The sequence below is a fragment of the Mesocricetus auratus genome, unplaced genomic scaffold (genome assembly GCF_017639785.1).
Source record: "Mesocricetus auratus isolate SY011 unplaced genomic scaffold, BCM_Maur_2.0 Super-Scaffold_100024, whole genome shotgun sequence".
Lineage (NCBI taxonomy): Eukaryota > Metazoa > Chordata > Mammalia > Rodentia > Cricetidae > Mesocricetus > Mesocricetus auratus.
The window spans coordinates 23,538,994-23,565,199 of NW_024429205.1; the positions used below are offsets into that span (position 1 = coordinate 23,538,994).

A 26,206-nucleotide genomic window follows, 5' to 3' on the forward strand; every position below is an offset into this window, starting at 1 on the left:
TCTATGCTGTATTTCCTGGGTCACCCTCTCTTCCCCTTCTGGCCTTGTCTGTTTCTACTTCAAAACACAGTCCATTTGCTACGCTCATTCAGAACTTGGATGCCACACTTTTGTTTCTATAGTTTTAGTGACAAATGCCCAGGGACAGAGATTAGATCACAGTGGCTGCTTACACATTTCCTCCTTCAGTCTAGCCTTGCCCTTCTGCAACTTCAGAGTTAACAACATCTGCTGAGTAAATAAATGATGCATGAAGGCACAGAATTTGTGAATCAATAAACAGGAGATGGTCAGGGCTGGAAATATGGGTAATAGCTCCGAGAGTTTGTAGAGGAAAAAAAAAAAAGAGTGGACTGAGAACCTCAGTAAACACCGCAAAGCTGGGGAGAGGAGCTAGCCGAGAAGTCGGGCAGGAGAAGAAGGCCGAGATCCTGTGAAGTCACAAGGCGGAGAGGGGAGTCAGGCAAAGGCTGTGTGTGGCCAAGTGCTGTGGAGGTTGGACAGGTGGTGACTTTGCCAGTGACCTTGAAAACAGCAGGCCAAGCTTCAGAAGGGGGAATACTGGCAGAACACAGCACTTGGATGGGCTGTCCTCTGTTGACAAACCAAGCAAGGAACAAGGACAGCTTCCTGGGGAAGAGCCCCAAACAATCCACAGACACGGCAGAAGGGGGGGGGTGATGCCCAGGGATAGAGCAGTGTATGGTGGTGGTTTAGCCAAGTCTGATATGATGACCTGGCAGACAGCTGGGAGACTCGCCATGTGGGCATCTTGTCTCAACGTCTAGCAGGAGGCTTCCTTTCCTCTTTGCACGCCACATGACTTAGCTCATGTGAATTTCCATGCCTGACCCAGTCCCATGTCTACTGCTTATAGGTAGAAGACAGCTGCCAGTCTCTTTGGGTTCCTGTTAATTACCTGGACCATTTCCTAAGGGTAGATGCCACTTGGAAGTCGTCTTTCAAAGGAATTCCATGTATTTTGGTAACCAAGTGGAAAAAAGTCAGCGATCAAGCAAGAAGTGTCCTTCTGTCCCATTCTGGACCCCTGGTGTTGGGCCAAAGCAGGGGCCAAGGCTAATCTGGGCATCTCTACTCTCCATGGTGTGTAGAGCTATGACCCCAGCCAGTTACTCTACCTGAGACTTTGCTTCTTCTCCTTTGACCTTGGTGCAGGGGCTTAGCCTGAGGTGTGGAGTCTCTTGGTTTTTCTGTTTTTGAGACTCTAGGCACTTCTGCCTCTGCCGGATATTGCCCTTCTGGATGGAAGAGTCTGGGGGGACCCTGTAGGAAAGTCACAAGGACAAATGAGAACACACTGCTTTTGACATTAGTGCTGCTAACTGCTAGGCAGATTAGGGGTGTGTTTTGAGAGGACAGAGCCATCTCCCCTGGAGTTGTCACAAAGGTTGGCACTGTTCAGAGGATGGAAGGATGCTGTTGGTGTGATGCAGCAAGAGACCGTCAGTAGCCACACAGCAGATGAACCTCTAGCATGGAGTCTATGCCATCAATACCACGCTCATAGCATAGCACAGGGTACCAACCACCCCCAGCAATTGAGAAATTACACTATCAGTTAAGCCCAGTCTCTCATGCTACTAAGTTCAACATAATTCTCCTCTGGCTTTAGGATAAATAGGATTGATTGGTCTGCTCAGTCCCCCATAGACTTAGAAACTCTCCTCCAGTCAGCTTTGGGTCATGACTTTCCCAGACCAGGCTGGACAAGGGCTTTTTATCGTAGCTATCTATGGCTCTAGTAGAAAGGTGTACCTGAGTTCTGGGTAGACATTCTCCAGGTACCACTTGAAGGTCTGGCAGTGTAGATTTTTCCTCAGGGTCAGCCTGTTCTCAATGCTGGAATGATGAGGTTGGAGGGTGGACACAGAGACAAACCATGACTGTCAGAGGCAGGAGTCGACAACAGAGGCTCCCCACCACCAGCCACCTGCTCTGCAACCACACATCTCTGGGGGGTGCTGAGCAATGAATCAAGCAGAGATTTCTCTAGCTCTGGACAGACCTATGAAAGCTCCCAGCTTGGTCTCTCAATGATGTGTAATGACACCAAGGACTTGTGCTCTTCTTTGAAAATGGAATTGGGGTATTTGTCATCTTCATTAAAAATCAAGCTGCAAGAATTCTGAGTGCATTGTTAATAATTCACTGCTGGGACTCTGGATCTTACCCCCTCTCAAGTCCCTGTGTGGTTGGACTACCCTCTCTGACTGCCCCAGCTTCAGACCGTCCTCTTCTGTGGAATGTATTGGGGTCTTATCACACATTTGTCCACCAGATAGTCACTGCACTTCCCTCCGAGATAGGCATTGCATTCAGCGTGGAACGTGAAAGCTTCAGAATAGTAGTACAAGATACCGACTCAAGTGCCATAGCCCACGTGCCCCCAAAGCCTGGGTGGGCGTAAGGACACCAGGGAGGTGCACTCTTGCTGGATGGGTCCATGGTACTCAGGAGAAGAGCGGCTATTGATGCTGGTGTGTGGAAGGAGGCATAGCCATCCAGAGAAGCCAAAGGATGGGCGAGGCAGGGGCCCCGCTACAGGTGGGATGGGCTGGAAAGCAGGGATCAGTGTTGCGAACAAGTCAAAGGGCTCAGCTACAGGAGAGACACTGGCCACCTGGCCTTAAAACAGAAGAGCATGGGGATGGGGATGTGAGTCCCCGGAGATCCATGTGAGGAACTGCTGAAGGGTGTCCATGCTATCTCAGAGGCCCTGGGCGTGGACTTGGTGGGCCCTGTATGACATGAAGTTGCTTTAAGGAAATTTTAACACTGCTTTTGGAATGGGCCAGATGGAGGGGAAGCAGGGACAGAGGACGAGGAGATGGTGACTGTATAATCCCAGGTGCCATTATACTCCTGTTAGTGAATTGGGTGGGAATGGACATCCTCTACTCTTTTCCTTCACTCTACCTAAGGACTAGTCAAACCTTGTCCTCTGTGGGCAGCCAATAGCAGTAGCTCTGCCTCCTGTCCAGCCCCCTTCCTCCCACCCCTTTTTCTTCCCAAGACTTTGCTCAAACCATTTCTCTTCCTCTTCTTCCAGTTTTCCCCTCTCTTGTGCTGGGACTCAAACCTCATGCACACTGGCCAACTGCTCTACCACTGAGCTTTACTGCCAGCCTCAAACATCCCTAAGGCACATAGCACACTCCCTCACCAGACCTCACAGCTCCCAGGGGACAAACATGTCATGTTTTTTGCATGCTTGCTGTGCTGTGTTCAGAAAGAGCCTGGGTTCTCGGGGTTTGAACGAAGCAGCAGCATCAGGACGTGGTGATCACTCAGATAAGTCAAGGAAGGGGAGCTAGTGTGATACCCAGACTTGTGACTTGGCTCATATGGTGCAGGAAAGACTGCTTGTGGGGTTGGATGGGGAACACGGGATGAGTGACAGATTCAGGAACAAAACGAGTTTAGCTTAGGACCTGTTACACTGGAGGTGTCTGGGAGGCATCCAGGGAGGAGTGGCCATTTGATATGTATGCGTAAGGAAAGGCTGCAGTTAGAAACAGGGCGGTGAGTAGCCGTGGCAGCATCACCAGGAGGATATCTGGTGAAAAGAAGACTTGGGACGGAGCCTCAGAGAATGACCAAGGGTGGGGAGAAGAAACTGGGCATGGAGTTAGGATGGGAGATGTAGGATCCAGGAACAATGGAAATGACTGGAAGCCTAGGGGCCAGGGGCACGGCGGGGGTGGGGAGGTGGGTTGGGCTAAGCATGGTGGGAAGAGCTGCAGGCCTGGGAGAGGCAGCACAGGTGGACCACTACATCACGATGCTCGGTTCTGGACAGGCATAGAGATGGTGAGCAATGCTGCCTTCCAAGTAGGTTTTTATGGTGTATTTTCTTTCACCCCCTCTCTTTTAAGTCAAGCAGTAGACGCAAACATGGAAGAGGTGAACCCAGGAGGTGGAGGGAGGAAGTGCCTGGATATGGGCACGTGCCCCTGTCTGCAATGCTGGAGCCGCTACTCATTTGAAAGCCAAGAAAACCGGCCCTCTAGAGACTGAGCTCAGGCAGCTGGGGCTTCGAGGATCTGCAGGTAATTCCACTGACAGGTTAGTTTGGGAACCGAAACATGGAAACTTGTTCCCCAAATTAGGATTCTCCGGCAGCAGTGCAGGGTCACGTGGGAGCTTATTAGAAACACAGACCTCAGGAATCAGATTCCACATTTTAACATGCTCCCTGGGAGATCTGTGTGCTCATTAAAGTTTGAGGGGCCCTGCACCAGCAGGCTGGGGGAGATGGATGCAGATGGTGGGAATGTGATAAAATGCTGGTTTATGAACGAATGCAGGCATGAATGAAGAGGGCTGGCTTACTGACACAGGAAGCACACCTGTCCACAGAGACAAAGGAGAGCGAGAAGGATGGTACAGTTGTGGCCAGGCTAATGGGTCGATTTGTCTTGGGAAATCAATATTGTCTATTTCATCCATAAACTAGATGTCATCTGTGCAAGAGAAAGGGGGTGGTAGGCTCATAGGGTGGGGAGGGAGTGAAGCAGGTTAATAGAAGCGGTGGGTCTGAGCTGGTTAGGAAAGAGCAGGGCCAGGGGAGGTCATGTGACGTTGCTGACAACATGGCCATGAAGTACCATCAGTGGGAGCATCTGAAATTCTGTAAGGCTGCCCAGAAGCCTGTGTGCAGGGGAGGGAGACACATAAAAGCAGTGTGTGTGTGTGTGTAGGACCGAACTTTCTGCGGTCTGTCTTTAAGTGAGAGAGGAAGGGTTCCCACCTAGAGAGGTAAGTGAATGAAGAAATGGGCTAATGAGACTTCATCAGTGGACATAACAATTCTGCTGTGGACAAGATTCAATGCCTCTGGAGAGGCGGAGTAAGCAAACTGGAGGGCGGGCCTGGACTGTGATGTCAGAGGTGCCAATCACTTTGCCTGACTCCCATCCAACCCTTTGGTACAGGCATGAACTCAACCTTAGGTTAGGGTTCAAAAGACCATCTGCTCATTAGACTTATATGATGAGTGAGTGGAACTAGTAGGACAAAATGCTTGCTCCTCCCACTCCCCAAGGAACACAAATGATAACTAAGGGAAATTGAAATGTTTTCCTTACTCCAGCCAGCTTGGGTCTGGTAAGTGCAAGGTCATATAATTTGGGAAGCATTGTGTTGTGAGCCTTCAGCTGTAATCTGTGCTCTCCTCTGCATAGATCCCAGTCTCCTTACCCATCGAGCAGGGCTAGGTAACTGCAACTCTCAGAGCTTAGGGAAGATTAAAGAGACTCTGCATGGAGCAGTACCTAGTGTGCGCCCACGAAGCTTGACTATTGCTGAAGAGGATATGTGAGCATGCATTCCCCCTCTAAGGAAGGAGCGGAGCTTAAGCTTGGAAAGGAACAAAGAAGTCGAGGAAGGAATTAACGACCCAGAGGGACCAGTAACTCATGCTACCTTTCTGCAAACAGCTATCCATCTACCTATGCTCAGTTCCCTCTCTTAGAGCAGTCATCTAGGAACGGAGTCACAGGAGAGCTGACAAAAAGCCGTGCATACCCAGAACAGGGTAGAACATAAAGAGATCTGAGATCAGAGTGGCTGAAGCCTGGAGGCACTTAGTGGCTCCAGAGACAGGTAAAGTAATGGGCCCATGAGATGAGGTCCTCAGTTCTTGGTTCTCCTCAGTCGGTGCGCACTTACTTTCCAAAGGGTCTCTCCAGGGCGAAAGGCCGGGCTGCATAGTAGTACTGTTTGTATTCATCCATCCATACTTCAGCTGTCCGCTTGGTGTTCCTAGGGAGATAAGGTATCTCAAAAGGGGGCTCATCTGGGAATTATCTGTGCACATTTCCAGGTGAAATACACACATGAGGGCAAAGTTGGTAGCAGCCACCAGGAAAGAGGTGCTCATGTCCATGTTTCTAGAATACAGAGCACAAGCAAGTGTCCCCATCTTCAAAGGCACCCCCAAGACACAAGACTTTGGTGCTACCTACAATCTTTTCCCAAAAGGTACAGATCAGAAAAAAAAATCACATCAGAAGCTGAACTTTGCTTACTCTCAAAGAAGCAGAAAAGTGCCAGGAAAAGTAGGTGTGTCCATTTGCTGCCTGTCACTCTTGAGTACAAAAGAGGGGTTTGTGAGGACCAGTTGACTTCTGGGTCTACTTGGTTAGTGAGCTCTTGCTCTAAGAGCTCCACTTTCCCACAGGGGACGTGTTGAGTTCTCAGCACCCCAAGAGTAAGGTCACATTGCTAAGGCACACATGGTGCAAGCAACGGTCCCATGTAAGTAATTAGCAATCAGGACACCTCTTTCATTACTTTGCCAGTACATTAGGCTTTTCATCAGATATCTGCTTGAGTCCACCCCCAAAGGTAACCATAGAAGAAGGGGAGACAGAGGAAGAGGGGATGATTGTCATCATTCAGTAGTGGGGGGGGGAGGGTCTAGGAAGATCCCTGAAATCAAGAGGAGAGAGATCAGAAAATAATAAGGGCTGGTAGTCTGGGCTTCAGAAGCACACAGGAGAAAGTGAAGGAAGGTGGGTCTAACTAAAAGCAGCTTGCTCCTCCAGGTTCTTAGATCTACTGTAGAGCACAGACATTTGACAGAGGAGCATGGCAAGGCCTTCTGAGCTGGGATCTGAAAGGAGAGGGGTAATTACAGGCAATTGGGGTGCGGGCACTGGAAGGAGCTAAGGCCACCTTGCCAGCCCCTGCAAGTGGCTTCACTACCTGCAGGCTAGAAGCTGCTTTACGAACACTGTGCCTCCTGTCTCTAACCAGAATGGCCCACCACTGGCCTGCAAGGATGCTTACTGGCCAAAGGCCAATCTCAGGTAGGATAGACATCTGAGGCCCCAGGACCCTGCTTCCCAGCCAGCCCCACATCAGGCTGAAGGCTCTGGCTCCTGCACAGCCATGCCTGATTTGTTATATGCCAGATATCCCTGGCTACTTTTATAGCGACAAAGGTGGCTCAGTCCTTGTTTCCCTGATGGTCCCTACCCTGCTGCCTTCCCGTCTCCTTTCCTTGCCCAACCTGCTTTGCAAGATGCAGAATGCCACCACTGTTCAAACCCACGTCTCCTGAGCCAGCTGTGTCAGGATATGACACACACACCTATTCACGTGTGTGATAAGTCGTGAAAGAACACCATAACTAAGTAAGTCAAAAATCAAAGGATGTGAAGCCCCCTCCCCAATACCCAACAGTAGGGGGAGAAAAAAGGAAAGGAGATTAATTAGGTGGATGAGTGAAGCAACTGGGTGTCAGGAGACAAGAAGATCAAAGTAAGCAACGGAAGATAGGGAAAAATATTCTAAGACAGTCAGAGGCTAGAGCAGGAACGTGGCATTTAAGAGCGCACTGCTCCCGCAAAGGACTCAAACGTGATTGGTCCTTAGTATCCACATTAGGTGGCATACCAACTGCCTGTGCCTTCAGCTCTCTTCTGGCCACTAAAGGCAGCATTCACAAGGGCACCTTCGCCCTCCTTGCATATACATGTAATTTTTTTAAATCCTAAGAAAAATAGACATGCATGAATATTTTGACAAGAGAAAACTAACGAGGAAAACAATCTAGAAGGAGATAGATGAAGGACAGGGAGAGAGAAAGACAGGCAAGAAGTCATTGATCTGTGTCTAGGTTCTAGGGGTGTTGATTGAGAGGAGACTCCATAGAGCTGGATTATCAGAAATGCCCCTCTGGATTCTTCTAGTCTACCAGGAGGTCCTTGAGCAGGAAAATGCTGTACTCTCCAGTGATTTCCATTTCTTGCCTCTTCCCGGGATCATTTCCTGAGTGGCCCAGCTGTTTCCCATCCCTTTCCCAAATGCCCAGAGGCAAAGCCCTGCAGGATGCATCTAACCAGGCACTTTAATTCCTGAGGTTCTAGGGAATGAGGTGGGTGTGGGTGGGCTTGGTGGGGCTTCTCAAATCTTGGCTAAGGAAGGCGTGGCTCTAATGCCAATTGTTCAGGCTAAGTCCAAATTGCAGGCATGCAGCTCATTCATCATCCAGGACACTCAGACCGCCTAGCAGAGCTCAGAATCGGTTGCAAACCCTTGTCCTCCATTGCCTTGCAGAATGGGCCTCAGCATGCACTTACTTTATGTATGTGTTGGCGTTTCCATCAGGGAACACATACGGGTGCTTTTTCCTGAAAACGTGCCCCACCCGGCTGCAGGGGATGATCTCCAGGCTGCCTCCACACATCCAGACTCGGAAGGAGATTTCTGCAAGACATTCACATTCCTCCCATTACTTGCCAATCTTTCTATACTTGATTTAAAAAACTGGGTCTGAGGCATCTAAGACCAACTCCTACAATTAGGCTGTGTGTTCCATTGTTTGGGAGCACATCTAAATATCAGTCTCAACACCATGAAGAGTGGACCTAGAACAACTCACTGAACAACACGGAGATGTGGGGACCCCAGTGCGATGTTTTGGGAGATAAATGAAGGCTTGTTAGGGATATGATATAGAAAAAGCCTTCAGTGTGGAAATTTGGTCATAGTTGCTCTGTATGATCGCAAATGTTTGGAACACAGATGAAAGTGAAGACTGGCAGCTCAACCAGCAAAGGCACTGGCTACCAAGCCTGAAGACCCGAGTTAAGTCTACAGAACCAACACGACGGAGTGAAAGAATGGATTCCCACGAGCTGTCTTTTGACCTCCACAGGAACGCTGTGGCACACATACAATGCACACTCCCAATCAAATAAATGGAGGAGGGGGAGAGAGGGAGGACTTAGGGATTCATTTGAGACCACAGAATAATATCCTGAGCTAGGGACCAGACATCTGTTGGGAGCAGATTCAGATGAGGTAGAAAACACCATCTCAAAGATGCAGCAGAAGGCACCTGGCCCATACCAAACCTGACATTCTCCCACTGGGTAAATATGAGCCAATTGAGTCTAGGTCAGGAAGACAGGGTCTGAGTAATAATCGGAGTTACTGAGGATGCTCCCCAGGGTGGAGTTTCACACATACATCTATCTCTTCCTATTTGCTGCTGAGTGGATGGGATGGAGTTAGAGAAGGCTGCAGTTAGTGCATTTTTTTTTCTGTTGGAGCTACTCAGAGTAGGCTCCGGGCCAGATTTTTGTCCTAACTTTAGCCCAAGGGAATCAGGGAGTTGGTAGTAGTAGCAGAAAGGACAGGGAAATACTTTATTACTGCCACTGTTTGAAACTGCCCGTGTGTGGTGATACTGAAAGGCATCTAAGGTGGTTGTATGGCTGATGTAAGATTCTTTATACACAATGTACCCTACCCCTTACTGAGTCTACCCAAGGTCCCTCTCCCATCCCACACCCTACTGGGCACATCAGTGGTAGAAAGGGGAGAAAAGGCAATTTCTAATTTGTGGGGCTTCCTGTCTGGCCCATGCTTCTGCACTGAAGGTCTGGGGCAGGCTCCCAAGAGAGACAAAATACCCACACTTGAAGGCACACTCTTGAATACCCATACTCTGCCCCTGTGAAGCAGCCCTAGTCCAGAGACAGAGAACTGGGGTGTGGGTGCTCCAGGGTCTTTCCATCATGCGGCATCACACCTTCCGAAGTCTGGGTCCCACGTTTCAGCCTCCCCAGTTGACCTCAGATGGCCTCTCTCTTCCGCTTTCCTTCTGTCTCCTGCCGTATCTCCACCACACCAGCTCTCAGAGCAGGCACCCAGGCTGGGATTCGCCCTCCCTTTCTCTGCTCTCACCTTCTCCTCTCTGCCCTTTCTTGCTCCCTTCTGTCCCTGTGTCACAGGCAGGACTCCCTTTACACCAAGTCTACTCCACCATTTCAATACCTGCAGCTCTGCTTGCCCCTCCCAGCCAGGCTACCCCTACCCCCCCCCCAAATAAAACAGAGAGAAGACACAGAAGAACTTGGCTTTGTCTACTAAGTCTGTAGTAACCTATTAGATGCAGACTGGGGAAAGTGGGCTTCAGCTTGGTAAGGCTTGATCTCGACCTCGATCTCGTTGTGAGTTAAACCAAGACCATCAAAGTCCTCCACAGAACTGCTGTCAGCATCAAATGAGAGCGGCTGTGAATTGAGCACTACCAGAGACTCAAGGACATCGATTAGGAGACACCCTTGGGAAGGCAATCTCTGGAAAACTCAGACACTAATGACATCACCCACCTGGGGGTGCTTCTTCACAGGCCACTTCCTGCTTTTTGGTCAGTCTGCCAGCACTACAAGAGACTCTGGAGCTTATTAACTTAATACCTGAGACTTTGTGTCTCAGAGGTCCCAGCTGTAGAGAACTGGCATTTTGGCTAGGTCACTGAGCCTGGTGTTTATGAGTCACTAAGCAAGGTGTAGCTAAGCCAGCTGCCTGTAGCCCACATCTTGATCAGACGCTACAAGAGACCTCAGAGGTCAGACGTGGGATCCTGTCCATTCCATGTGTGAGCGGGTCTTCTTTTTGGTATGTTCTTCCATCAACTCTTCCCCAGGGACCCCAAGAAGGGTCTGCTCCACTTTCTGAAAAGGAGACCTCTATAGAGCCCAGCACATGAGATGATGGGCTGGCTTACTGGATATAAGATACACACTTTGTGCTAGCTTTTCTCCACACAGACAGACGCTTCTCAGATTCTTTTCCGTGTATTCAGATGAGACATATGCCCCTCACATTTGAAAAGCAAATCCCTGCAATCTCGATCCCATCCCCCACCCTATCAGCTATCCCTCTCCCTGCAGTCCCTCTGGCCAGCTTTTTGCTTCAGAGTCCACTAGCCCCTGCTGTGGTGGTTTGAATGTAATCAGCCTCCATAATCTCTCAGGCAGTGGCACTATGAGGGGATGTGGCTTTGTGGGAGTGGGTGTGACCATGTTAGAGGAAGTGTGACACTGTGGGCTGAGCTTTGAGGTTTCCTATGCCCAGAATACTGCCCCGTGTGGCAGTAGACTTCCTGTTGCCTGCAAGATGTAGGACTCTCAGTACCATGTCTGCCTGCATGCCACTATGCTCCCTGCCATGATGAAAATGGACTACACCTCAATTAAAAGTTTCCACTTATAAGAGTAGCTGTGGCCATGGTGTCTCTTCGCAGAAATTAAAAACTCTAACTTCCACCAGTCATGTAGTCTCCCATCTTAAATAGTGCCATCACCTGGCCCTTTGTTCTCCTCCTTGTCCCTTCCTCAGTGACACTGTCACTGAATGTCTTTCCAACACTGAATGCTTCATCATCTGATTCCAGGGCCCACTCAATGGCACTGAGGACTCATGTCCATGCCAGCAGCCCCATCCCGACTTCAGGATGCAGGGATCCACTTCAGGGATGGCTGACGCTTCACAGAGACACACAAGCCACCGTCTACATCTCTCAGCACCATCCGCAGTCCCTGCCTTCTGCCCTCCTCTAAGCCCATCGTCCTCCATTTCAGTCTCCTTAGTCACAGGAGACAATGACCCCTTCCTGTGCTCCCATGGCCAGGCAGGTTCTTATCCATCTTCATAATGACCCCACTCAGTGCTTATTGATGCTCTTGTTTGCCAACGAGGCTCTGCTAGGGCAGCTGACAGCAGGACACTGGGAACTGATAGCCTTTTCCCAACTCCAGACTCAGAGTTCTTATCTGGACAGCTCTCTTCCTCAGAGCTGAGCACCCGCAGATACAGATTCTGACTTCAGGGCACCCACAAAGTAGGTCACGTAGCGAACACATACGTAATCACCCATGCCATTTCTGCCTCATCAAGTCACACATCCAACCCTGCCATACTTAGCCCTCCTTCAGGCCAGAGGAGTCTTGGCCCGGGATGAGTTAGGTTTCTCAAACTCAAGCTGAGATGGTTGTAAACTGGAGTTTTGGAAGACATGTGACCTACCATGGGTCCCTGTATTGTCGCTTGGATCAAAAGGCCATCTGAGGGGCAGAGTGTGGAGTTTCCAGGCTGGTGTAATGACTTGTAAGCACCACTCTGTGGAATCCTTTAAATCCAGGATGTACAAAGAGCCTGTATTTATCTGTACCATGACTTCAGAAGGATGAGCAGCTCTCACGCTCACACACCAGGCCTGCTTGGTTAGCAGTTTTGTGAGAGCCCTTGGAGGGGGGAAGACAGCCGGATCCTGAGCCACCCTCGGAGGGCTTGGGGGAGTGCCAGGACCACAGAGGCTGAGGTGTGAAGCCACAGTCTCAGAGCCTTGCTCTCCAGGCTTGTACTCACACAGTGCTATCATCTCTCCAGTGAGATTGGAATGAGCCAGAGTGTTTGGATAGAAGCCTGCAGGGGTTCTCACTCAGTCACCCCCTGCACCATCTCCCTGGTGATGAATGTCACACAGACTAGATCTGCATTCCAGGCAGGGAGATGTGTAATTACTCCATCCTCACTGGGGGCACTATGATGGGAATCTTAGTTTTTGAACTTCAGATTAATGCTTGAGAGCAAATTGCCCTCATGGCCTGCCTTTCATTCTCTTGTCTTCCATCTCCTCATCAACCCATCAACTGTTTTTCCCACCTCCTAGAAGCCTCACCTTTCATTAGAAACAACATCCATCTGATGACCCTGTGAGTGGTGGGTAAGGATTCAGGGGACAGTGCGTAGTTCTTTTCCCAGAAAGCACACAATCCCTGCTCAAGGTTCTGGCTTCATTGTGTAGCTAGATTTTTTTTAATGAACATATTTGCTTTTATTCCACAAGGATTAAATGTGACAAATACTATTTTCTTTAATTTAGGTTAGAAACAATCTTGTTTCACATGTCAATCCTAGCTCCCTCTCCCTCCCCTCCTCTCTCTCCCTCCCCACCAGGTCCCCCAGTCCCCCACCCAATCTCCACTCCGATCCCCAAGGAGGGTGAGGCCCTCCAGGGTGGATCTCCAGTAACTGTCATTTCATCCAGGGCAGAGCCTAGGCCCTCCCCCAAAAGTCCAGGCTGAGAGAACATCCCTCATTGTGGGATGGGCACTCAAAGTCTATTTGTACACCAGGAATAAATACTACCCAAGGCCCCATAGATTACCTAGGCCTCCTCACTGACACCCACATTCAGGGGGTCTGGGTCAGTCACATGCTTTCCACACAGCCATCAATCTGGAGTCCAAGAGCTCCCCCTTGTTCAGGTCAACTGTTTCTGTGGGTTAAACTAGCCCACTCCTAACTCCTTTGCCCATCAGTTCTCTCTTTCTGACACTGGATTCTAGTTCAGTTCAGTGTTTGTCTGTGGGTATCTGCCTCTGCTTTCATCAGTTGCTGGATGAATGTTCTGTTTCCTAGACTCTTTGGCAGTGGGATTGTAGGCTGGCACTCCCCTGATCCACGTCTAAAATCCATAAATGAGTGAGTACATACCATGTTTCTCTTTTTGTGACTGGGTTACCTCACTCAGGATGGTTTCTTCTAGTGCCATCCATTTGCCTGCAAATTTCAAGATTCCATTGTTTTTATCTGCTGAGTAGTACTCCATTATATAAATGTACCACATTTTCTCTATCCACTCTTCACTTGGGGGCATCTAGGTTGCTTCCAGGTTCTGGCTATTACAAATAATGCTGCTATGAACATAGTGGAACAGACATCCTTGTTATATGAATGTGCATCTTTTGGGTATATGCCTAAGAGTGGAATCGCTGGGTCTCATGGTAGATTGATTCCCATTTTCCTGAGGAATCTCCATACTGATTTCCAAAGTGGCTGTACACGTCAGCACTCCCACCAGCAGTGGAGGAGTGTTCCCCTCTACCCACATTCTCTCCAGCATAAACTGTCATTGGTGTTTGATTTTAGCCATTCTGACAGGAGTGAGATAGTATCTCAGGGTTGTTTTGATTTGCATTTCCTGGATGGCTAGGGATGTTGAGCACTTTCTCAAGTGTCTCTCAGCCATTTTAGTCTCCTCTATTGAGAATTCTCTATTTAGTTCTGTACCCCATTTTATGATTGGATCCTTTGGTGTTTTGGAGACTTGCTTTTTGAGTTCTTTATAAATTTTGGAGATCAGCCCTCTGTCAGATATGGGGTTAGTGAATATCTTTTCCCAATCTGTGGGCTGCCTTTTTGTCTTGCTGACTGTGTCCTTTGCCTTACAGAAGCTTCTCAGTTTCAGGAGGTTCCATTTGTTAATTGTTGATCTTAGTGTCTGTGCTACTAGAGTTATGTTCAGGAAGCTGTCTCCTGTACCAATTCGTTCAAGGATACCACCCACTTTCTCTTCTAAGAGGTTCACTGTGGCTGGATTTATGTTGAGATCTTTGATCCATTTGGACTTAAGTTTTGTGCATGGTGATAGACATGGATCTATGCACAGTCTTCTACATGCCAGAATCCAGTTATGCCAGCACCATTTGTTGAAGATGCTTTCTTTTTTCCATTGTATATTTTTAGCTTCTTTGTCGAAGATCAGTGCTCATACATGTATGGGTTAATATCAGGGTGTTCAATTCAATTCCATTGGTCTACCCATCTATTTTTGTTGTAGCTGGATTTCTAACAAAGGTAAAGGGTACCAATTCACCCAATAGCTATACACATTGGTTCTATTTTTCATTTATTTATTCAGCATGTGGTGAGGTGTGGTGTATGTGTGTGGGGGTCTGCACATGTACACATATGCCATGAAATGTATAAGGCCATCAGGGGACAACAGGTTTCTGGGGATTGAACTCGGGTCCTCAGGCTCTGGGACAAGGGTTTTACCCACTGAGACATCTTGTTGGCTCCATGGTCCTTGTTTCAAGGGGAGCATCATATTGTGACTTATGAGATCACATTTGCCATTCTACCTCTTTTCAAACTTAAACCTGTTGAGGACAAATGGAGACAGTGATGGACAAAAGAGATGTTCACCTGACTATTGTCAATCATAAGTCTGCTTATGTGACAGGTAATCCAGTAATTTTAATTTCCTAGCTTTTACTGGACCAAACAGCGAGTTCATGAGCTTCAGACTTAATGTCCAACACAAAGCAGCAGAAATCACAAGAGCTCTGAGGGGTCATGAGGGATTGGCTCTGGCGAATGGATTAATGCTGTTATCCAGGGAATGAGTTTGCTATCACAGGAATCCATTTCTATAAAAGGATGGATTGGTCCTCCATATTCCTGCTGCCGATAGTGTATGCTCCTGCTTCTCCATTCTGCCATGGGATGACTGAGCAAGCAGACCTTCTCCAGATGCAGACCTCTCAATCTTGAACTTCGCACTCTCTGAGATAGTAAGAAATAAATCTGTTCTATATAAGCCACCCAGCATGGTATTCTCCTATAACAGAACAACATCAAATAAGCCATTGCCATTGTCCTCTAATGAATGTTCTGATTTGACTAGAAATCATCTTTTTGGCCTACAAAAGATAGCTTTGGATCTGAGAGCCAAACTGCCTTCCTTCCCATATCGGGGACAAGTGAGGCTGTAGCCAGGTCCCTGCTTCTGGACAAGTATTAACCACATGTCCATGGCTGTGTGACTACGGACATCCTTTAACTTTCCAGTCTCTGATGGCAAATAAGTAACCGGTGTCCCTATTTGACAAAATGTGGGACATTTAAAAGCAGCAGCAAAGGGTGGCCTGTGGCATGGGGCCTGGAGAATCACAGGTGGTCCTGGGCTCTAGCAGAGCAGCCCAGAGGGCATTGCAAATCAAGATGCCTTAGCTTGCTTTGTCTGGGGAACAGGAGTGTCTCTGCAAGTGTGAGTCTTCTTTCTCATTGAGGCCATTTCCCTGCTCAGTCAGAAGCATGGGCACTGACGTTTCTCAGTAGGGTCAGCCAGCCCTCCTTTACCAGACGCTGGTCACGTGCATCCTGAAGGGAAGGCAGTCAGCACTTGTAGAGACTTGGCTGTCTTCCTACAGCCCCATGAGAGACAGATGTGATGAGTTTCTTGTGTTGCTTTTAATGATTCATCCCAGACTTAGAAGGCTTGGGAGGGGCCTCTACTCAGTGTCTTCCATGGTTGAGGCATCAGCAGGACTACATCCCTTCATGGAGGCTCTGAAGGAGCATCTGCCATGAAGCTCATGCAGCTGTTTACGGAAGTTCCTTGGGGCTGTAGGACTTAGGTTCCCTTCTCCTTGCTGGCTGATGGCTCAGAATTCCCTTAAGTTACTTCCTGTTGTCTTTCCATCTTCAAGCTAACAGCTGCTAATATCCCTTTGGAGCATGGCACCTGATTTGTGTTGCCTTTCTGCTGCTTAAGAAAGCTCTCTGGTTTTAGAGATCCTGTGAAATTAAATTAGACCTGTCGTAAAATCCCCTAGCTTCAGGTCACTGATGAGAAGATATCACATTACCTAGACACTTTGTGTCACTTAAGGTCACACCCTGATGGGTTCCAGGTATTTGGGGTACGGATATCTTTTGGGGGGCTGCTCACCCTACCTTAAGAGATCAATGATTCTACCTTCAGGCACTAGAAACAAGTTCAGTGAGGTGACTTTCTCAAGGGTACTTGCTGGTAACTATGGGCTTCAAACTTACTCCTGGCTGGCCTCACAGTCTGAGTTCTTCTGTACCACACGCATCCCCTGAGCCTGGAATAGCCTGGCAGCCTAGACTCCATTCTGAGGATGGTGGGTGGTGGCAAGTCTGTACCCCATTTCTCTTTTCAGCTCTGTCCTTTGTGCCTGCTGTGCTTTGGAGATCCCCCGTTCTAAATTCAGGAACCCCACACTCTCCCTGCATGTGTGCCAAAGCTTCCTGTTTTTAGAAATACGGACCCCCCCCCCCAATCCCCACTCTGCTGCACACAGACTTGTGACTGGCAGCAGATTCCTTTTTTTTCTCTGGAGACCAAAAGCTAAAAGTGAGATGTGGCAGGGCTCAGAGTAAGTAGATATATTACATGTATCCTGTGTTATGTAAATTGGAGTTTAAGTATCCAATTTTAATGCAAATCAACCTCTGAAAAAAAATCTAAAAGCCACATTTCCCTAAAGCCTGCTCATATCCTAAACTGTGGATATAATTATCAAAAGTGCTCAGCTCATTTTAGAAACACTTGGTGGGAATGAAGTGCCAGGGTCAGCAGGTGGGGAGGTTAACCAAGACACAATGTGGCTTTTACAAGGCCCCCGAAGTCAATCCATCTGCAGAGACTTCTAAAGCGGAGACAGGGCTGGGTGAGAGGGGGATCTGGCTCAGTCTTCAACACCCTGGCCAAAAAGTACATCTGATTCTGGAGCTGTGAACATATTGAGAGCATGCAGAAATTCTGGGATGGACAGACACTTCAGCCTTCTCCTGTTGTTGACATAATCAGAGTCCCCTCAAGCATGGCTCCATTGTATTCAATGTAAACTATTTCAAGCAATCCCTTGTGCATTGTGTTGTCTGTCCTACATCCTCCTCATCCCAGACTCAACCAACCGTGGATTAGTATTTTATTGAAAATAGAAAACAACTCTGTTTTGTTTGTCTTGAGCATACATGGAAAGCCATTTTCCTCACTATCTCTCCCTAAATCATGTAGGGTACAACTGTTTACACAATGTTTACACTCTATCATGTATTATGGCTAATGGAGAAGTGATTTAAGAAATACAAGTGTTAGCACATAGGTTCTATGCAAATTATCCACCATTACATATAAGGGACTTGAGCGTCCATAGGTTGGAGCGTGGGGGAGACATCTGTGTCTGGATTGCTTTCCCAGCCAGAAATTCCTTCCCATTCAGTCTCTCGCTTTTCACACATGTATTTTGTGAGGAGCTTCAACTATTCTGGGCCTTAAGAACCAGAAAGGAGATGAACTTTCTGCTCTTGCCTTAAGGGAACCAGCACGGGGCAGGGACAGACAATGGGACAGATGCTTACTTAGACGGTCTGCACAATGGTGGTATAAAGAGACATCGGTGGAGAAAACAAGTTGGCAGAGTGGGTGGGTGGGGGAAGGGCAGAGGTGGGGAGAAGGCGGAGAAAGTGTCCAGGTGGCAGAGGAGGTCACCCAGCACTGCCATCTGCAGGGCTTCACGGTGGGTGGTAAGGAGGCTCCATCCTTGCAGAGGACCCAGACAGTCCGAGAGTTCAGGAGGGTGGGTGGAGGCTGGAAATGGGAGAAGTCTGTTGGGCTTTGAGAGACAGACAAAGCCAGGGAACAGAGGCAGACCTGTGGACCAAGACCTGGGAGGCTTGCTTCTCAGCAAGGGTACCTCGGCAGGAGCAGAAGAGTAGATTCGGGGGAAATAAACGCTGTTGGAGAACCACTTAGCGAAGGGCTGGCTGGGGTGGAGAGGAAATGTGAGGGAGACAGAAGCAGATCTTTAGGACTGGGGGTGAGAACCCCCTGTTACACCCAACAGATGGGATTCCTTTGCTCTGACAGGCAGCTTCTTTCGCCTTCATTTGTAGCAGAAGCCCTGCTCACACCCTCCATCCAGACCGCTAACCACCCATCAATCACCTGGCCCACTTCGGAGTTCTCACCTGCTCATGCTTTGTGGCCTGGTTACCCGCCCCTTGCAAATGTTACCTCCCTGTGCACACAAGCATGTGATAGATCCACTCTTGGAAAAGGACTTTACTCTCTGGTATACAAAAATTAAAAAAAAAAGAAAGAAAGCAGAAAAGAAAGGAAAAAAAATTCCAGAAAAGGCTTTTAGAGTGCTGTTAGCCAGCCACAACATAGTAGGATGTTGGGGTGCATGGAAACAAAGTGGTTTCTTCTCTGTGGTCTCAAAAATCTTGTGATGGATTATAAAACATCTCTCCCACACCTCCCAGGGACCGTTTCCCAACTTCTCTATTTAAATCAGCCCTTGGTGATGCCAAACGACTCAGAAGCCGGCTCCTCGAGATTGCATCTTGATTTGAGCAGCTGTGTGTTAACATCTCTCTAAAGGAAGGGTGCTGGGTAAGTGGGACCAGAATGTGCCATTCTGCAAATGATGATGCTGCCTGCATCCAAATACGACTGCGACACCCAGGAGGGATCATCCCCGCCTTGTGCAGTTCAAGAGGACAGGAGGAACCCCAGAAGACAGACTGGATGGAGCTGAGCTGTAACTTCAAGGATTTTCTAATAATTCCACACAAAAAAATCCTCAACCCAGAAAATGCCCAACAGCAAAACAGTTTCTGAATCTTTTCGAGCGGCACTGGGGCAGAGACTGAACCGCTGCCGCCGTCCGTCAGATGGGCTGCAGGGGGCCAGCACCTATTTGCCGGTGGGAAGGAGGGCTGGAACTTCTCACTAAGTAAGAAGTGCAAATAAATGATTCTGTGTAATAAGATACCCGGCTTCACCGAGGCCGGTGTAGGCAGACTTAGCCATGAACCCCACACCAGCACATTCACAATCTCGGTTACATTTCACAGGACCAGTAATGACTGATCCCCCAGGAAGGGAGTCACCCTTGACTTGTGTGCTGGGGACTGGAGATTCCAGTTCTGTTTACTATGCTTCCAGTCTGACCCCCTACCTGGCAAGAAACCAATTTCCTGATAGATTTCTTCCCTATGCTTCCCAGGTGGGGGGAAAACAGATGTTGAGGGTTAGGCCGAAGCCATCAATTTCTGGGAAATAATTCTTAGTGGCCAAGGAGGAAAGCCATAAAACACCCCGAGGGCAGGGACAGGAGACAACGATGGATAATGCCAGGCTGCTAATGCCAGGGTGAGCCGATGGGTCACGTTTCCGGCCTATGTACTGCTCCCCAAGCCATGCCAGCACACCCCCAGCACCCACAGAGGAGAAGCACCCCTCACGTTAGGACTCTCCCTCTAACACTTCGGTGACTGGTTTGCTCAACCAACAGTCATCATGGACGTCCCGCCCAGCAGGCCCTAGGCACACTGAGGGATGGAGCTACACAGGAACAACAAGGACTAAATACCAGTCCCATTAGGTCTCTCTTCCTGGGAAGAAACTCACATGTCCATGGACACTACCACTCTCACTGACCTCAAGATATTCACAGCACCCCCAAGAAGAAGGGCTGTTAAAACAAAGCTATACGAAGAACAAGAGGACAGCTTAGTGTGACAGGTGAAATGAGCCTTCTTATCTGAGACGTTTTCTCTGTAGCTGCATATATCAGCCACTGCTATGACCGAGGCAGGGCACCTGTGTGTAGCAGCCAACCGTTCCGCACCCTCTTCTTTCCCCACTGAGAGGTAAGGACGAATGACCTCATGGTTTTCGTGGCGATCAACCCAGAACTGTGGCGGGAAGGGACTGCTCTCTTAACCCCTGTGCCACGTTCTTTTCCTCCTCCGCCTTCTTCAACTTCAAAACTCCAAGTTTTCAGCGCTTCTAGTTCAAGTCATATCTGACACTTTCGCCTTGGCATTCATTCTGAGTTCTCTTGAATTTCACATCTTACTTCCTCCCTCAAGAACCCGATTGGGCATGCATCCCATGGGGAAATTCTCTTGCTATGACCACCTTCCTACAGTCGCTGTCTGGAAGCCTGACCAGTCTTTTCCCGAAGGAAGTGACTAACATTTCTAGACCACCCACCCCATGCTGCATCCTTCGGTTGGTGTGGTGGCTAAGGATGCGGAGCTCTCGGGCTGCCCTGCACAAAATAGATCATGACACACAGGGCAGAGACTTACCGAAGTTCTCCCCACCCCAGATGTCCATGTCGACGTCATATTTACCAAGGTAATCGAACCAGGCTTTGTCAATCACGAAGAGCCCTCCAGCTATGATTGGAGTCCTGTTTGGAAAGAGGGTAAGGTGGGGAATCATTTAATAAGAAGCTACCCTCCAGCTCTTTGCTTCTGAGAGTCCAGAACTCAAGACAATTTCTTCAGAAGAGCCAATGCTATTTTTAGGCTATCTAAAACAAGGATCTGCTGTAGAGTTTTGCCCTCTGCTTGCAAATTCTCTGACCTTGAAGACAGGAAACTCTACTTAGTAGTGCCTTTCCAGTGGGCTGCCACTGGCTCCTCCTCCCCCAGTTCTGCTTAGTGAGGCTCTGGGAGCAAAGCTGACAGCCACTGACCAGACAGAGAAGGGCTGTGAGCAGCCTGGCCATGTCCCGACCTCTGCCTACTTCCCTGGTTTTAGACATTACCTTTACGTTGTACCTTTATGTTCGAAACCTTGCCCCCTTCCCATACAATAAACAGGTAGATAGATAGATAGATAGATAGATAGATAGATAGATAGATAAAAGTGTTACTGAAATCCTAATTCCCAGTATCTCAGAATGTGACCTTATCTGGAGGCAGAGTTTATAGTGAGGTAATCAAGTTGAAACAAGGCAATGAGGGTGGGCTTGGATCCAACGACTGAGGTTTCTATAAAAAGGGAAACTGGCATGCAGATGTGAACCTACCAAGAAGAGGACCTAGAGACTAGAGAGAAGTTGTCAATCTGCAAGTTGAGCCAAGAGACCTGGATGGCTATCAGAGGATAGCAACTCTGCCAACACCTCGCCTGTCTCTAACCCACGGCACAGGCTTCTCCCACTTAAACAACTCAGGTGCTCGTTGCTGCAGCCATAGCAAACTAATGTACCCTCTTCTTTCTTTGGGGAGGGGGAATCTCCTTTATCCTACTATGGTTCTTGATTGCTCAGAGAGAAGCTAGAGAAGTTGTTCAGAAAGAGAACACAGGCAGGTAGACAAGAGCAGCAGGAGCCAAGCAGGTAATTCTGTAAGTATTAGGACATACATTAGCAAAACCAAGGGCCAGGGTTGTGAACACTCACTTTGGTGTGCCCAGAGAGCAAAGGGGTTAAGGGGTTCTGTCTCCATAGCAAACCCAGAGAGCAGGTCAGAAGCCCTGAGTTTGCCTTTGCTATGATAATTTGCTGTTCCTGGAACGCTGGTCTAATTCTGGGAACACTTCCTCCCTGATAAGCAATGTGCATAAGAACACCCGTCCCAAGACTTTCTCTTGGGACAGACTGGCAGTGTCAGTGCCATCTTAGCCCATGCCTTGCTCCACTCCTCTGAAGTATTTTCACAAGCCACCCTCTCTCCGCACCAAAACCTGCTCTGTGCACTGACATAGAAGAACATAGTGCTCAGCCTGGTGGGGTGGGGGGCTCCTTTCCTTTTTGGGATAAAGGACATTGTCCTGAGTGTCATCTGGTTCACTCTCTCTCTTTCTCTTGGATTCAGTGCAGATTATGAAGGATGAAGAAGGAAACACAAATTAGGAGATGCATGAGACACAACCATCTCTGAGTCTCTACCCACCCATCTAGACCACAACCATTCAGCTCTTTAATGCTCCCCCAGTCTTTATTTCAACTTAAGTCAATTCAGAGAAATGATCCAACATCTATAATGATGGAGATATCAGAGACACAAGCACTCTTGAATAATCTTGGGTATTTTAAAGTGACTGGATGGAGAAATTCTGGTCTACTGTCCTTGTCTGAAGTTCGTTAAGCACTCCAGATGCCCCAGCTTCCCCTGAGGCAGAATTGTTTGAGTCTGGAGGTTCCCAAGAGGCCTTGGATAAGCTTTCAAACAAGTCTCAAGCATAGCATCAAGGCCACATCTCAATGCTGAGACCGCAGGCTCCTCTGCAGGATACAAACTGTGCTCTGTTCTATGCCAGAATCTCTCGGATGGCGGTGAACTCCAGGAAGACAGCTTGCTAGCACAGGTGACAGTGGAACCGACCAAGAGAATGTGTGGCATGCCAGAGCCATCTGCAGAATGGCCAGTTAGTTCAGTTCAAGCCACCACATTCACACAGAACAAACGCAGAGGTGTCACCACATAGCAGTGGTCATGTATGCATTCCACTTTATAGGACTTACAGCCTCCACATATCCTCTCTGAGATGAACCCTGACAACCAAAACCTTGGACCCATGGGCTCTAGGAAGCACTTCTTCCCTCACCAGAGGCCCAAATGTGATGACCTTGGACCCTTACATGTTCTCTGTCTAGAGGCATCATGGCTCATGTGAAGGTGGGGAGTGTTGGTTACCATTCCACAGCACGGGTCTCTAAAGGTCCCATCTCCATAATACAGAAACTTTCCAGAATAAGGGGAAAAAGTAGAGATTCCCTGGCCCAGGGTTTTTGTCTCCACTTCCCCACTCTTTTGGACACTCAGTAGTGACCTTTCTGAGCCATGGGACAGCAGGGAGGGTCAAGTAGGGCTGAACCTGCCCACCCCACCCCCCACTGCAGCAGCCTTTTATACTCACCGGATGGGCTCAGTAGGGTCCAGGCGCAAAGCCTTCTGCTCTGGAGAGAGCTGCTCCCACTGGAAATGCAGGCTCCAGTCAAACCCTAAAAACACAGCATTGGCACAGCTGATTTGGTTTCTCAAAGAACGCTCAGCGCTTTCTTATCCCACTCTTTTTTCTAGTTCCGGGAAAACTTGCTGATCAACAGCAGGGCTACCAAAGCTCTCTCTGGATTTCCTTCTCCAACTGGAGCCCATGGAGCCCGCCTGAAGCTCCCTGCTTGGTAAAGAAATAAGGAGCAAAGGGTAAAAGCCAAGGCACATGGCACAAAGGTGACAGAAAGGGCATCATGGGACACAACCATCTCTGAGTCTCTCTCTACCCACCTGCCTAGACCACAGCCATTCAGCTCTTTGGTGCCCCCCAGTCTTTATTTCAACTTAAGTCAATTCAGGGAAATGACCCAACATCTATAATGATGGAGGTATCTTATCCAAGGCTTCTTGGGAACCTCCAGACTCAAACAGTTCTGCCTCAGGGGGAGGCTGGGGGCATCTGGAGTGCTTAACAAACTTCAGACAAGGACAACAACCACAGCTCTGTGTCTTGGGAAGGAGTAAGCAGAGAGTTTGATATAAGTGGTCAGAGTCACCTAGATGTCAGTGCTGGGCGGAAGTGAACTAGGCCCAGGCGGAGTGCAGGGGAGGGAGGGTCTCTGGGAAAGGGTGATGCCAAAATCAAGATAGCAGACCAAGTCAGGCCCCACATAACCCCAGGCTCTAGGGGCTGGGATGTCTGGTTCATTTTCCCAGCATTTCACTTCGCTGTCCCAGGAGAAAGGGCCGGGCTGAACTGGATTTTACTGCTAAACTATACACTTGGACATGTCAGACAGCTCTCTAGGAGGTCTTCATTTTCCCCACGTTGAGATGGGGTAAAAGAGGATGGGGAGCAAAAGGAGGAGGAGGGGAAGAGGAGGAGGAAGGCAGAGGAAGAAAAAGAGGAAAGCAGGAGGGGGAAGAGGGAAGAGGTATCAGCTCACTCACCCCCTCTGAGCTCGGAGGCAGACTCAATGTAATTGAAGGTGTCCAGATTGATGATGTCAATCACAGGGCACACGACCCTTGTGTAATCCTGTGAAACGAAGATTTGCATTCAGTTTGCAGGAACACCTGCTGACTGGAGGTCAGCGAAAACTTGGTCAACTAGTGGTTCTAGCCTAGTCATGAGAAACTGTGCATGCCCAAACGGAGCCTGGGTTCCAAATTCCTTCACATGAGGCCTAAAGTTGTTGGACAAGTTGGTGAATAGTGGTTCCCTGAAGGCAGACAAACAGACGGACACACACACACACACACACACACACACACACACACACACACACATCCAGTCCTGAATTCCCACCTACTAATCAGCCCAATACACCACTGGCGACTTCTATACACACAGTCGTCACTCAGCTCTTCAACAGTGGCTTCACCATCTTCTACTGACACACTCCTTCCTTCAAGCTCCAATTTCTATTAACAGATCACCCCACATCCTCTTCCCCTAGCACTAAATCATGCTGTCCATCACGCAGATCAGCTTCTGGTTCTGACCCTGAAGTTCTGAAGGACTCTTCTGAATCCACAATGACTCATGTCTAAAGAACTACTATGAACTCCTAAGCTCTTTCCCATCTCATCCACACTGTTCCCTTTCCTTCTGTATATGGCTGCCCATGCTCTTTCAGTTATACAAATCTGGCCGATACTTTAATCACCTCTAACAGAAGGTGTATTTCTTAACACAGAATCTAAGGCCATTCAAACGTGCTTCTACATGTGAGTGAGAACATGGGATGTTGGTTCCGGCAGGACAGATATTACCAGGGGCTGGGGGGAGAGGGAGAGGACTGATAACAGGCACCAAAATTCAGTTAGAGGAGGCATAAGTACTACAGTTCTCCAGCATAGCAGAGGGGTTATAGCTTTTAATAATTTATTATATATTTCAAAATGTTAGAAGATTTTGAATGTTCTCAACACAAAGAAATGATCAGTGTTTGAGGTGGGAGAAATGCTAATTACCTTGACTTGATCATTACTTGGTGTATACATATATGGAAATATACCCCATGAATATGCATAATTTTTTGTGTTAATTTAAAAAAAAAGTCATGCATCTTGCTTTCCAATTTTATCACTTACTTCTCCCTCAGGACACCCTGTACATTGCCATCAAGGTCATGTGGGATAGAGAGATGGCTCAGTAGTTAATAGTGCTCCCTAGTCTTCCAAGAGGACTTGGGTTCAGTTCCCAGTGTCCACATCAGGAGGCTCACAACCACCTGTACCACCATCCCCAGGGGATCTGATGCCCTGGATTCCATGGGCACCTGAGCACACGTGTGTGTGTGTGTGTGTGTGTGTGTGTGTGTGTGTGTGTGTGTGTTGTGTGTGTGTGCACATACCCACATACACACATATACATAATTAAAAAGAAAATAACCCTAAATAAACATCTTAAGGAATATTTTCAAGACAACCAAGCCCAAGTCCCCAGTTCCTGGTAGATAGGACTACCAAGCCTATCAAGTTTGTCCCTTGTAGGTGAGTATAGCACAGGATATTGACCCAACAATGGTATGAACACAAAGACACCTGGATCTCACACTGAAGTCAAGTGGCCTGGGGAGGCCAACCCATCTTGAGGGAGCTCTCCTTTCCACCCCCCACCCTTGAGCCAGCTCAGGCTGGAACTTCTGCCTCACCTTGAAGCTGTTTAATTTCCAGGTTCAATCTTTTCCCCAAATGAGATGGTCTTCTTATTTTTAAGCCCCAGAACCACAGAGCACTTGATTCTAAGTTCACAGACTTAATTTGGCCCTGAGCCTCCCCACATCCAGTTGACTCTGACAGGAGTAAGGTGCCTCTGAAAGCCAACTGGCCCAGGTGGAAAGGAAAGGAGCACTGTTGCCAAGGTATCGCTCCCACTGCAGGGATGTTAGAGATGCTTCTGCTGTCAGCACTGCACCTGCCCGGGTACCATGGTCCCTTTAGACCTGCTCTCCAGTCATTGATGTTGTGTGTGTGAGCATACACACATACCATCGAGGATACTCATATCACTTTAGCTTTAAAATCAAAAGCTTAG

General features: G+C 48.4%; 1 protein-coding gene across 1 annotated transcript in view; it reads right to left on the minus strand.

The window, feature by feature from the left end:
• The window catches only part of Galnt14 (polypeptide N-acetylgalactosaminyltransferase 14), a 227,044-nt gene that overhangs the window by 14,000 nt on the left and 186,838 nt on the right, over positions 1–26,206 (minus strand). The window contains exons 7-13 of the mRNA XM_005073577.4: positions 24,115–24,202; positions 23,087–23,171; positions 20,524–20,627; positions 8,109–8,235; positions 5,692–5,784; positions 1,777–1,860; positions 1,140–1,284 (exon numbers count right to left, since the gene is read on the minus strand). Coding sequence (XP_005073634.2) covers positions 1,140–1,284; positions 1,777–1,860; positions 5,692–5,784; positions 8,109–8,235; positions 20,524–20,627; positions 23,087–23,171; positions 24,115–24,202 — 726 coding nt within the window. The remainder of the gene's footprint in view (positions 1–1,139; positions 1,285–1,776; positions 1,861–5,691; positions 5,785–8,108; positions 8,236–20,523; positions 20,628–23,086; positions 23,172–24,114; positions 24,203–26,206) is intronic.